Source organism: Euprymna scolopes, chromosome 1 (genome assembly GCF_053919585.1).
Source record: "Euprymna scolopes isolate OS-2025 chromosome 1, ASM5391958v1, whole genome shotgun sequence".
In the NCBI taxonomy this organism is placed as follows: Eukaryota; Metazoa; Mollusca; class Cephalopoda; order Sepiida; family Sepiolidae; genus Euprymna; species Euprymna scolopes.
In genome coordinates, this window is record NC_136482.1 from 72,402,305 (window position 1) to 72,414,958 (window position 12,654).

The 12,654-nt window shown below is 35.7% G+C and overlaps 1 protein-coding gene across 1 annotated transcript in view; it reads right to left on the reverse strand.

The window, feature by feature from the left end:
- LOC145240052 (mite allergen Der p 3-like) overlaps positions 1-12,654 on the reverse strand; it is a 31,237-nt gene that overhangs the window by 15,972 nt on the left and 2,611 nt on the right. Inside the window, exons 2-3 of the mRNA XM_080103697.1 lie at positions 5,926-6,088; positions 557-681 (exon numbers count right to left, since the gene is read on the reverse strand). Of these exons, the coding sequence (XP_079959823.1) occupies positions 557-681; positions 5,926-6,088 (288 nt within the window). The remainder of the gene's footprint in view (positions 1-556; positions 682-5,925; positions 6,089-12,654) is intronic.

Here is a 12,654-nt window from a genome sequence, read left to right on the forward strand (position 1 = left end):
TCATATATAAAAGGGTATTTACATATAACATTTTCTGCAGAAGACAATGGAAGTAGTTCTAAATCTCTAAGTGATCCCAACAAAGGGAATTATGTGGACAGAACTATTCTTATAAGTTCAAATATTTTTATGAAATTGAAATCATATGTTTAAAATTTTCTGGAAAAGACAACGGAAGTGGTTATAGATCTCTATGCACTGAATCTCTGTATGCCTAAGGGGGCTACAGGGGTAAAAAAATCTTTAAAATTTTAAATACATAATCAAATTTAAATGAAATTTTAATCATATGTATAAGACACTAATTTAGAGAGTTTTCCAAAATTTCACTTTCTTCCTAATTATATTAGGGAGTGAAATGGAGTGGGTGCAGTTAAAAAAAAAAAAAAAAAAGAAAAGAAAGTAATATGGTATTATGTGCATAGAAAAAAATAATTAATTGAAATATCGTCTACATTAAATAACAATTAATATATTACATATTTTCTTTTCTGTTTTTCTGGTCTTTGTCTTTTTTTTTTTTTTTTTTAAGATAGCATGTTGCAAATAAACTCACCAAAGTTTTTGGGTGTGATTTTAAAGTCTGGGTGTAGAAACCATTCAGCTCCTCTAATTTTTTGTTCTCCTCTATGTCTCCATATTGATCCAATACTAACAGTGATCTGAGTCAAATTCCCATTCCTATGAATATACCGGTGAAGAAAATATATATGATTAACAAGAACACATAAATACATGTTAAAAAAATTGGAATTACTCAATAACACTCAGTAACATATTTTATTATAATACCTGTACAAAGATTGGAAATTAAAAATATAATGGAAGGTGAGAGTTTTATTTTAAAGAATTGAGTTATCACAAATACCAGAAATTGCTAGACTGTACATATGTATCTGGCTATTTATAGAAGATGCTGACACAAAGTTGTCTGAGATTAGGTTATGAACTGGATTAGTACAAAAAAAAAAAATAATAATAATATATTTTTAATCAGCAGGTAACTCTGAATGTTTTGGTCATGGCTTACACATATTTTGATGGCTTAGGGTTAAGGTCATCATTCGCCCATGTATGGAGTACTGTTGTCACATCTGGGCTGGTGCATCTGCTGCTTGTCTCTCGCTCCTGGACAGGGTTCAAAAGAGAGTCGCCAACCTGATAGGTCCTGAACTGTCATCTAGGCTTCAGCCTCTGTCCCATCGACGAGATGTTGCATCCCTCTGCCTGTTCTACAAATACTTTAATGGTGAATGCTCTGACGAACTGCAAACACTTGTATCTCCCTGACGTAACTACCGCCGACAAGCTACTAAGTCTCATCCCTTTACAGTAGAGATCCCTAGGTGCAAGAAAGCCTTTTACTCCAATAATTACTTGATATGCAGAAGTTCAAGTGTAATGTTAACAAACATCTTTCTACTCATCTCCCTTCATAATGACCCCGCTAATTAAGTCCCTGATAGTAGCCCCCTGCTTCAAAGTGGCACTGTGCCTTGTTTGGGGTGAAAATTGAAAAAAAAAAAAAAAGAAAAGATTTCTTCTTCTCCTCCTCATCATCATCATCATTTTACCATCTGATTTACATGTGTTAAACAACTTTTAGAAATTTACTTTCAAACTAACTTATCCATCCAGATCTTTCATCTCTTTCACTCTAATCGAACCTTATCATTTGTGCCTATGTTTTCTTTGGCCTTTTCCCTGCAAACTGACCACACTTCCTCAACTGTTCTACATCTAACAACCCAAAAACTCTCATCCCTTCTTTCAATGTGACCAAACCGACAATGTCTCCTGTTCTGCACATATCTCCTTCTAATATCCCGATTTAATGTTCTGCTGAGGTCATCAGATTTAAGTCCGTCTTTATGACTCACATTGCATACTCGTCATATCATTCTCATATTCTCTCCATGCAACACATGTCTTCGATTCTCACTGGCCAGGTTTCACTTCCTTACACATGCTCGATAGACTCTTCACTTGGTTAACAATTTGCTGATTAGTTATGGCAGAAGTTTCCTGAACTTATTCCAACTTTTGCAATCACATTAGCACCAGCTTCTTCCTATACTTCAATAGTATTACCAAGGTAACAAAACTTCTGAACAACCTCATTAGTTTCATCATCTAGATATACTTTCTCCACAATATCAAAGTAGAGCAAGGTATATTTTTTATTCATTTTACATAAACATTTATATGTCGCTACATATTCATGAGCATGTTTCGGTCAGCCAGTTAATAGTAACTAGAAACCTTCAAGTTTGCATTTTGGAGACGGAAGCCTTTTCGAGATAAGTCGCTGCTATATTAATTTTACTTTTTATCTTTTTAGATTCAAATGTTAATAACTACTTTTTATTTCAGTATTTAATTTATATTTTTATTTTCTGATTGTTTTATTTAATGATAGCGTATCTCGTCCATAAATGTTGTTTATTATATCTACCAAGTTAATTGCATAAATAGATTAGGTAATTGTATTCATTTTTAGTTCGTGAGAAGGGAATCTATCACCATACTTTCCCTTAAACACGCCAGTACAATACTTAATAATTTTTTTTTTTAATGGAGAGTAGAGAACGCATTGTGGATGCGTTATCAGCAGCTCTCGTTACTCTCGCTTCTCTTTATTTGTCCCTCAGTCCTCATTTTTAATGAGTGATTTTTCTGACAAAAGGAGAAGAAAAAAAAAAGCTGTATTCTAGGTTGGCAGTATTTTGCGTGAACAGTCGGCAGAGATGGCAGTCACTTTGTTTCTATGTCTATCCTTGTAGCCATGTCACTAGTAAGGGTGCTGGAGGTAAACGTTTTATCTGGGCTGACGTTATCCGCCTGATAGTCAGGGACCCAAACTTTGGATTAACCACTAAGGAGGCTGTCCTATCAGCAGGTGCAAAGTACTGGGGCTGTTGTATTGCCATTTGGTGAATGGATTCTGGACCATGCAGTAGCTTCTGATGGGACCTCTTGATGCCATATTAGTGGGTAATTGTTATCACTTTACCTTATGTTCTACAAAAACAAAAAAATTTCTTTGTTTCTTTTTCTCTCTTAGTTTCCCCTCTCTGCCCTGCTCTAAGCAAGTCTGACGACCTAGTCCACAAATTTCAAAACTCCATCATGACAAGTTTCAAGAAAAAATACACGATTAAACCCGGTTCTCCAATTTCCAATATAGACCCACACTACCATGTCTCCTTCTCCAACATCAGGGTTCTACATTCTAACCTTCCAGAGGTTGAAAGGAGACTAAGCCTGACCTTTTATTTTTAAGCGAAACTGGCATTGGACAGACTATTTCCCTATATGAGTTCGTAATTAAAGGATACTCTAACTTAACTTCTAAATCTGATCCCCAAGATCGCCATGGGCATGGAATATGTGCCTATATTAAAGATGGCTTTCTATGTGGTAGGGATATCTCCAGAGAAGATCCTAACTTGCCCTATATGTGCTTCTGGGTTGTACTAGCTTACACTACTGCGTTTATATTACTCTTTATCACCCCCACAACAGCGGAGTTAGTATCTTTAAAAGCATATCTGAGAAAAGTGACCAAGTCCTATCTGCTTATCCTTCAGTTAACATTCACGTCTGTGGAGACTTCAATGTTCACAATGTGGAATGGTTGACTCACTCAAACAAGACTGATGATGAGGGGAGGTTCTGTCATGATTTCTCCATTGCTTATGACCTCACTCAGATTGTCCTCGAACCCACCCGTGTGCCCGACAATGATGGCAAGTATGCAAGTCTACTAGACCTTTTTCTCATAACTTGCCCTGAACTATGATGGAATGGTTAATTGTAGGTATAGACCGTTTCATACCCTCGAAAAAGTTCCAGCAAAAACCTAACAGCCAGCCATCTTAACAGAAGGTGTGCTCTATCCCAACTATCATCAATAGACCTGAGGTAATCTCATCAGCATCAGACAAAGCCAAACTCTTTGCCAAGAACTTTGCAGTTAATTCTAACCTTTGCGACCAAGGCCGCCAACCCCCAATATTTCCTACTGTATCAGAAAAAACGCTATGTGATATAAAAATATCTGTACGTGCTGTTGCCAAGCTAATCAAAAACCTTGATTCCAGTAAAGCAACCGGCTCTGACGGTATTCCAATTATAGTAATCAAAAAACTTCAACCAGAATTAGCGCCCATACTTACAAAACTGTTTAAACGTTGTCTTAAGGAGAATTGCTTCCCATCACCCTGGAAAATCTCCTCAGTATGCCCTATATTTAAGAATTCAGGTGATCACACATCCCCCTCTCAGTACAGGCCAATAAGTCTCCTGTGCGTCATGAGTAAGTTGCTGGAATCTGTGTTAAATACAGAAGTAATAAACCATCTCAACAAAAATAACCTTCTTAGTGACACTCAATATAGTTTCCGTTCTGCTAGATCTATAGCAGATGTGCTTACAGTTATATCCCATAGGATTAGCGAATCTCTCAACGGAGGCAACCTTTCTAGGGCAATTGCTCTTGACATATCAAAGGCCTTTGATAGAGTATGGCATAAAGGTTTACTTCACAAGATCTCCAGCTATGATATAGCTGGAAATGTCTTCTCAATTAGTAAATAATTTCTCTCTGATAGGGTCATAAGAGTAGTAGTTGATGGGCAAAAATCAGAAGCTCACAGGTATTAATGCTGGATTCCATCAGGGGTCCATCCTGGGCCCAACTTTTTTCCTGATCTACATTAATGATCTTCCAATTCACATCCTTACATCATTTGTAGACATTTATGCTGATGACACTACCATCTATGGTAGCACATCTAAGACAGTAAATGACCAAGTTCTCTCTCCTCTGATCTTGAGCACGTGGTACAATGCGGAAAAGAGTGGCTGGTTAAGCAAAAAAAACAAAAAAAGGGACAAAGCTAAAAAGATATATATGCTAATGCTAGCAGGGGTACTTGGTGTTACCCGAAGTGGTGTAGTAAAAAACCCTGGATGGGAGGAACAACAGTAGGCAGCCCAAGTGGAGAGAGGTGTAAAAATAAAAAAAAACGTGGTAGTAGGCAGGCAGGCTCGAACCCGTAATGCGATGGGGGGGGGGAAGAAGGTGAAGAAAAACCTAATGTCTTGACTCCGAAATGATAAATTTCAAACAAGTAAAACATTTGTTTATTTTTGTAATATTGCATTGTAATTTGGCTTTCAAATGCACCTGAGGCGAATTTTATTTTATTCAAATTAAATCAATGCTTCTATAACAGAACTCACACCCCTGACATATGTACACCGCACATACCTAACTCTATATATGTAGCGATATGTTGAATGCATCTAAAAAAGTTTTCTACTCTGATCATATCAAGTATTACACTATATACTTAATGACATATTATACTTTACTATGTGTTCCAAAAGTAACTGCACTGCCTGTGTTTGTAATATAAACCATAAATCAATGAAAGTATTTATATTCGACATATTTGACACCCGGCAACGCCTGGTAATTCTTGCTTGTTATATACATTTGCTAGCAGATAGACAAAACAATTAAGCAGCAAACAAATACTGGGTAAAACATAACCTCCTTAACAGAAAATGACTGACTATCCAATTGTAAGCAGGTTTCCCTGGCTTGCATGGGTCTGCCTTTTGGCGGCCGATCAGATGATTGTTTGCTGCAAAGCTACTTAGAACAGCTATAGTTTGTTTGAAGCAAACATTTTACATCTGTACACCTTTCCTAACACCCCTCCAAAAGGGGCGAGTATTTTGTTGAGAGACCATCTCGCCATAGTTTTCTACTAATTGGGGCATTGTGCTTGTCTGTTGTCAAAAATATGATCATCCGCACAACCACAGTTTTTTTTTTAACCCTCTACCACACAAGAAAAATTATTAAGTAAATTTGATAAAAAAGAATTAAAAACTGATTTGTGATATATTTACAAGCAATGAGCAGCTGTCAGTATGTGTTCGCTATCAAGAATAGATCCTCCACAAAATGAGACGACGCTTCCAAAGTTTAACTTAAGGAAAACCATGTGAGGAAATTCACAAGAGCTAGCTCTTCTTCCAGCGACGACTTGAAGAGTTGGTGACAGCTTGATGACTGAAAAGGAATGTAAAAGACAGTATATTTATCACTAATGTTTGTTTTTATGAAAATAACTTACAATTTCTACAATTGAAATATCAATCAATCAGTTTTATTGGCAAAAATTATCAAAGTGCAGCAAGCCACATAAAAAGACAAAAGGGCGCTTCTACACTATTGGGACGAAATTTCGGAAATCGTAATACAGAATTTCACATGAAAACAATGTTATCTACGTATTCCTTGTATTTTTAAGATCATATCTAAAATTACGAAAATCGATAAGGTAGAAAATTATTTATTAAAGAAAATAAAAAATAGAATTTGATGAAAACAATCGTAAAACACAGGAGAATTCAAAAGGGGGTGATTTTCCGTTTTGATTTAAACAAGATGCTGGAAAATGTTCACCTGCTAACATGATTAAAGTTGTTTTGTTTAATAATTCAATAATATTCAGATAATTTCGACTGCATAATTTGGAAGCTACCATTTTAACTTATTAGAATTGACAAAATAAAATCTATTGAAACCATTGTTGTTTATCTGAAAACTCCATTTATCGACTATAAAATTTCGTTCCAATTCTGTAGAAGTACCGACAGAAGATATTGTTTGTTCAAGCCGACTTTTAACTTGGATATGGTAGGCATCATTATGATTTTTTCTGGCAGGCTGTTTTCCAGGGAGCAGCAGCATAATTAGAGAATGCTGCCTTTATTCTGTTGAAATGAAAATAACGATGGTACATCTTCTGTGAGTGACCATGGAATCTGTAACAATGTGTTAGGGTGAAAAACTCCTTTAAACATAGATTTGCAATTCCCATTGATGTTACTGTGTGCCAGAATTGTCCCCTAGCATCGTTCACTGCTCAAATGGGGACAGATTTAGTCTATGAAGCTGTTCATTGTAGGTAAGCCAGGAAAATACTGTCATTGTCCTGGTTGACATCCATTGAGAGTAGCAATATTTTATTCTGGTTTTGACTTTGATCAAAGTGTAGTATCTTTTCAATTTCAAGAGTATATGCTCGCAAGCATTTCTGAAGATTTATTGTTTTTTATCTTCTTTTCCTAGAAGGGATGGGTTTATTGCCTGTTGTATAAAGTTCCCTCATTTGTGAACAAATTCATACAGTACAAACAAAACTATTTTTTACATAAATATGAAATAATAACGTTGCTACAAAAATGATGTCTAACTAAATTTGCTCTTGGTGTTCATGAGTGATAGGTGGAGCACTTAGACTGCAAGAAGTTTAGTTTCTCATACTCTATAATATTACTAATCAAAATTTAAATTATCACTTGGAAATATATTTTGTTTGTGTTTGTAAGGACATGGATAAAGGTATTTGTCATAAATGACTGGTTAAAAGCTTTAAAAATTTTTAAATAATATATTTTCTAAATCTTTCCTTCATAAATTTATGTTTGTAAATTTTTATTATTAAATCTAGTATAATTTAATAGAATGATTTGCATATCTAAAACTCGTTAAATTTAGACTTTGATACTATAAGATTACCTCCAAGGCAAACATTTCTGGTGTCACCGTGGTTCCAACTCTTAGACCGTGACTATTAAGACGATATTACCATACTGGGAGAAATTTTTATCGACATTCAATCTACATTGGACGAGATACAGTTTTATGCCTCTAAGATTGAAATGAAGATCAACATTCAAAAGATGAAGCCTGTCTCAAATGAAAAACAATCAATCGCCCTCAATGAGGAAACCCTTGAAAAAGTTGATCATTTCACAGACCTTGGCTCTATCATCACTACAACAGGTCAAGGAAGGAGATCAACAATCGCATCAGCAAAACAATGCTCTTTTCGCTTTCCGCTATCTTCAATCTCAGCTTTGGTCTAGACGTTGAATCAAACTTGATACTAAAATCTGCATATATCTATTGTACAGTTGTGAAACTTGACTGATGAAAGCAAATGATCTACAAAAGCTGTTCAATTACTACAGATTGCATCACATCCTTTGTGTTTGCTGGTAACAGTTCATATCAAATACCATTGTTTATTCTCGCTGCAACATATGCTCTCTATAAGCTTTCTTTTTGAGATGTCTTCACTGGTTTGGTTATACTCTGCGTTGTCACTTGGAAGATCATATCCACAAAGCCAATGAACCAATCCCTCCTCAGGGTTAGAAAAGACAATGCGGAGGAGGTCAGCTGAAAAACTTGCCCAGAACAGTGAAACAGGATACCGAGCTGATCCTGGGTCCTCGTCTGTATGGGGTTTGCCGCTCATATCTGCTACAGCAATGGACTGTCGCACTTCGTCAGTGCATTTGTTCAGGACTCTGGATGGAGCCAGTCCAACCATTCCAAGTACTATTAAGTAAGTATAGTTATGTGTATGTATGTGTAGCTAGTGTATAAAATTATGTTTGCTGAATTTCACAAGTTAATAGGATTCAAACTTACAAATCAAACATTAATTCTGACTAGACAATTTTCAATTTATTAATTTATTTTTATTTCGGATTATTATTCTCATCTTTATTAGTTGTTGTTTTCATCTTTATTGGTTGTTGTTTTTCATGACGTTTCGGCTAACTATTCCTCTGGCCTTCATCAGGTGGTAACCGCAACGGATAGGAACTTCGAATCTCCTAACTGCATTCTCAGCAATCACTGCCATCCGTAGTTGTTGTCGTCTCACCACGTTTTGGCCAAGTAAACCTCTGGCACGCTTTGAATAGGATTGAAACCGCTATCTTCAGACAATGTCCATCTGGAACTGTAGAGATTCAACGTCTCTATCAACTGCACCACAGGCCCCGAAGGGCGATCAAGGTTGGATTCTTTGATCTTATAAATCCACGTTTATTTATTATCCGATCTTCCATAGTCGGGTCCGTACGGATTGGTATATATATTATTCCTTAATTGGAATTCATTTTTGAGATGAGCATTATATATAATAATTTATTTTTATTTCGGACTATTATTCTCCTCTTTATTAGTTGTTGTTTTCATCTTTAAAGGTGAAAACAACAACTACTGAAGCCAAGCCTGGATATCTTTGTGCCAAGTCCTGCTGCCACACGCAGTGTCTGTCAGCGGCCACCTCATTGCACCAGGGGATCACTACACTTTTCAGCCGCATCCAGGTACACTTTGGTGTTGACTTTCAAGCTGACTCGGAAAATGTGAGGTGGCATGATGTGGCCCTCACTTGAAACCACACCAAAGACCATAACCGTGGAGTATGGTCTTTTGGTGTGGAATCATCTGGTCTTATCTAGTGTGACAACTTTATCATTCCACCTTGTACAATAGTCTATCAGACATGAGTATGCAGTTTGATGATACATGAAGTAAAATCTAGCCAGTAAAAGTTGAGGAAATGTGTTGCATGGAGTGAACTGATATGAGAATGATATGATGGATGTTTGATTTGAGTCATGAAAACAGGCTTAGATCTGATGACCTTAGAGGAAGATTAAATCTGGACAGTATGGGGAGATGTGTGCAGAACAGGAGGTTTTGATGGTATGACCATGTTAAAAGAAATGAATGAGAATTCTTGGGTTAGCAGATGTGGGACAGTTCAGATAGCAGGCTCAGTTCACAGGGAAACATAGAAGGAAATGATAAGAATGGACTTGAGAGAAAGCGAGATAAAGAGCTGGATAGAAAGATTAGTTTAGAAATCAATTTCTAAAAGTTTCCCAATGCATATTACCATGTAAAATGGATGATAAAGTGATGCTAATGCTGCTGCTGATGATGATGAGTGAAAGTTCTTAGGAATGTATGATGCAGCTAGTCATCATGATTGATAGTTTGTAGAATTAAATTTATATAATAATATGCTAAGGCATGTCATGTTAGTACGTACATTATCACCTTTCACACACATTAAAAAAAAAATCCTCTCATCATATTAATCTGATGTCGCTAAGATAAAACAAATGCTACTTTACTCATTTGAGGATAAATTGTTCCAAAATCAAGTTACGCTGTCCAATCAACTAAAGCAATACAATTTTAAGTAAATACATTTAAAAAAAAATAACCTTAATTTTATTGATTTGAAGAATGTTTGGTACTTCTGCATCTTTTGACCCGGATTTCAATGACATTGGCTTGGGCTCAACCGACAACTGATAGGAACTGCTGGACCAATCCAAGCGCTGATCAAATTTTAAGAAAAACTATTCATATTTTTATTTTTTTTTTTGTTGTGAAGAGGGAGGGGGGGTATTTGTATTTTTTAACTTTGCAAATCATTGGCTGAGCCTTTGACCAGCTAATGAAAATTGAAAATGAAAGTAGACGACTTTTGAATAAATTTGGAAAAAAGAAAAAAAATTATTTTATATTTGTGCACAAAAATGGCCAACATAGCAGACTCTAAGATGAATCTATGTACTTTGGAAAAAATGATATTGACAACTGAGAAAACAGTAATTTATTGCCAAGAGAGGAAAATTACTAGCCTCGGAATTGAGGTGCAAGACATGAAATATGAAATGTTCGTTTAAGAAAAGAGTGTATGTGAACGATGGTTTTGTTTGGAGATGCACTAATGCTCAATGCAAATAGTGGGCCTCCTTGCATACCAGAACATTTTTTTTTCCAGGTCTAAAATGGAAATATTCATTATTTTGAAAATTATTTATTTGTGGGCACACAAAATGGCTACCACAAAAAAAAAACTACAAATAAAATGTGGAATTGTGTCAGAGTATACTGTTACTGACTAGGAATCTCTGGTAGATTGGAGACCCAGGATACATCGTGGAAATCGATGAGTTTCCTTTTTAGCAGAAGAGAAAGTACAATGTTGGGAGACTCGTCCAACTGCTGTGGATCTTTGGAGGATATGACACCACCGACAAGTAGAGTTTCTTGGTAAGTGTACCAAATCACAATGCTGAAACCCTCCTTCCTATAATAAAAAGAGATATTTTACTGAGGACCACAGTCATATCTGACTGTTGGAAGGCATGCAACAAAGTTGGAGGAGAAGGGTTCCACCGCCTAACTGTTAACTATAGTCTTAATTTTGTAGACCCCACCACAAAATTCTTGCTTTACGATTAATCACTTTGGAAGGATGTGGAAGGAAGTCAAACAATGCAACAAGAAAGAATGCAGAACCAACAAGGAATTTTTCGATGCATACCTAATGTAATTGATGCAGAGACAAGAATTTGGAAAAAATTTGTTTGTCTCCATCATAATCCATATCACAGAAAGCTACCCAATTGTGGAGTTTCCTTCCATTTCCCCCACTCCATTTTCATTTCTCAACGGCCACCCTACAGTCGATTGAAAAAAATATTCCCCAAGAAATATTTTGTTCTCTAATAAGTGTCTTCCCACTAAGAAACAGCTATGAAAAATATTGTTACACTAAAAAATACATATTTCAATAACCTTTATAGAAAACAAAAAAGAATTTTTTTTTGACAAATTCATGCATCTTTTTGTAAAAAAAAAAAGAAAAAAAGATCATGGTAAATATTCAGATACGTTACAACAGAACACCGACCACTCTAATTTGTGTTTTTAGAGGTAATCGAGGTCGCTGACAACAAATCTAATACTCAAACCGGGGACAAATTTACCGTTTGCATGGTATTAACCCCTGAACCCACGAACTACTTTCCGCCATTTTACAGCTTCCATTTATGCTACGTGCGGCAGCATAAATGACGGCTTGCTTCACCTAGCAAACTGCCTTCTCACATGGCATACCAATCTTCTGCAGAAAATTTAAAATTAGATGAAAAAGAAATAAAGCAAGAAAAGAAAAGCACACCAAGTTGTGGGGTGTAATTTAATTAATTTTTTTTTTCCGGAATATAGAATTTTCTAATTTTCAAAAATGCATTATAGCACTTTTTTGGGTGGTAAATTTAAAATTAGCTGAAAAAGAAATAAAACAAGAAAAGGAAAACACTCTAAGTTGGGGAGAGGGGAGGTTTAATTTAATTGTGTTTTTTTCCTGGGACATAGAATTTTCAAATTTTCAAAAAGTAACGCACTAACATTTACCGATTAGAACACCATTTAATATTTTTCAAAGATTTTACTGTTTACATTGGGGGCACAACACCACACCTGCAACACATTGGGGGCGCCCCCCCCCCAGTGTAAACAGTAAAATATTCGAAAAATGTTAAATGGTGTTCTAATCGGTAAATGTGGGTGCGTTACTTACTGAAAAACGGTTAACTAAACTGCAGAAGCACCTATTAGCCACATAAGTTCTATAATCGAATTCCCCGCCTGCAAAAAAAAAAAAGAACAAAAAACATAAAAATGTTTGGTGCTTATGTTTTTGTAAACCACATTAAAAACTACGTGAGACAAAAAAAATAAAAAGGCCCCCAAATTTGTTGTACTTTTCTTTAATTGTAAGTCATTAAAAAATGTCAGTCCGTAATTTTTTCCATCCAAAAAGTGCTATAATGTACTATTTGAAAATTTGAAAATTCTATGTTCCAGGAAAAAAAAAACAATTAAATTACCCCCCCCCTCCTCCCCAACTTTCTTGTTTTATTTCTTTTTCATCTAATTTTAAATTTTCTACGAAAGAT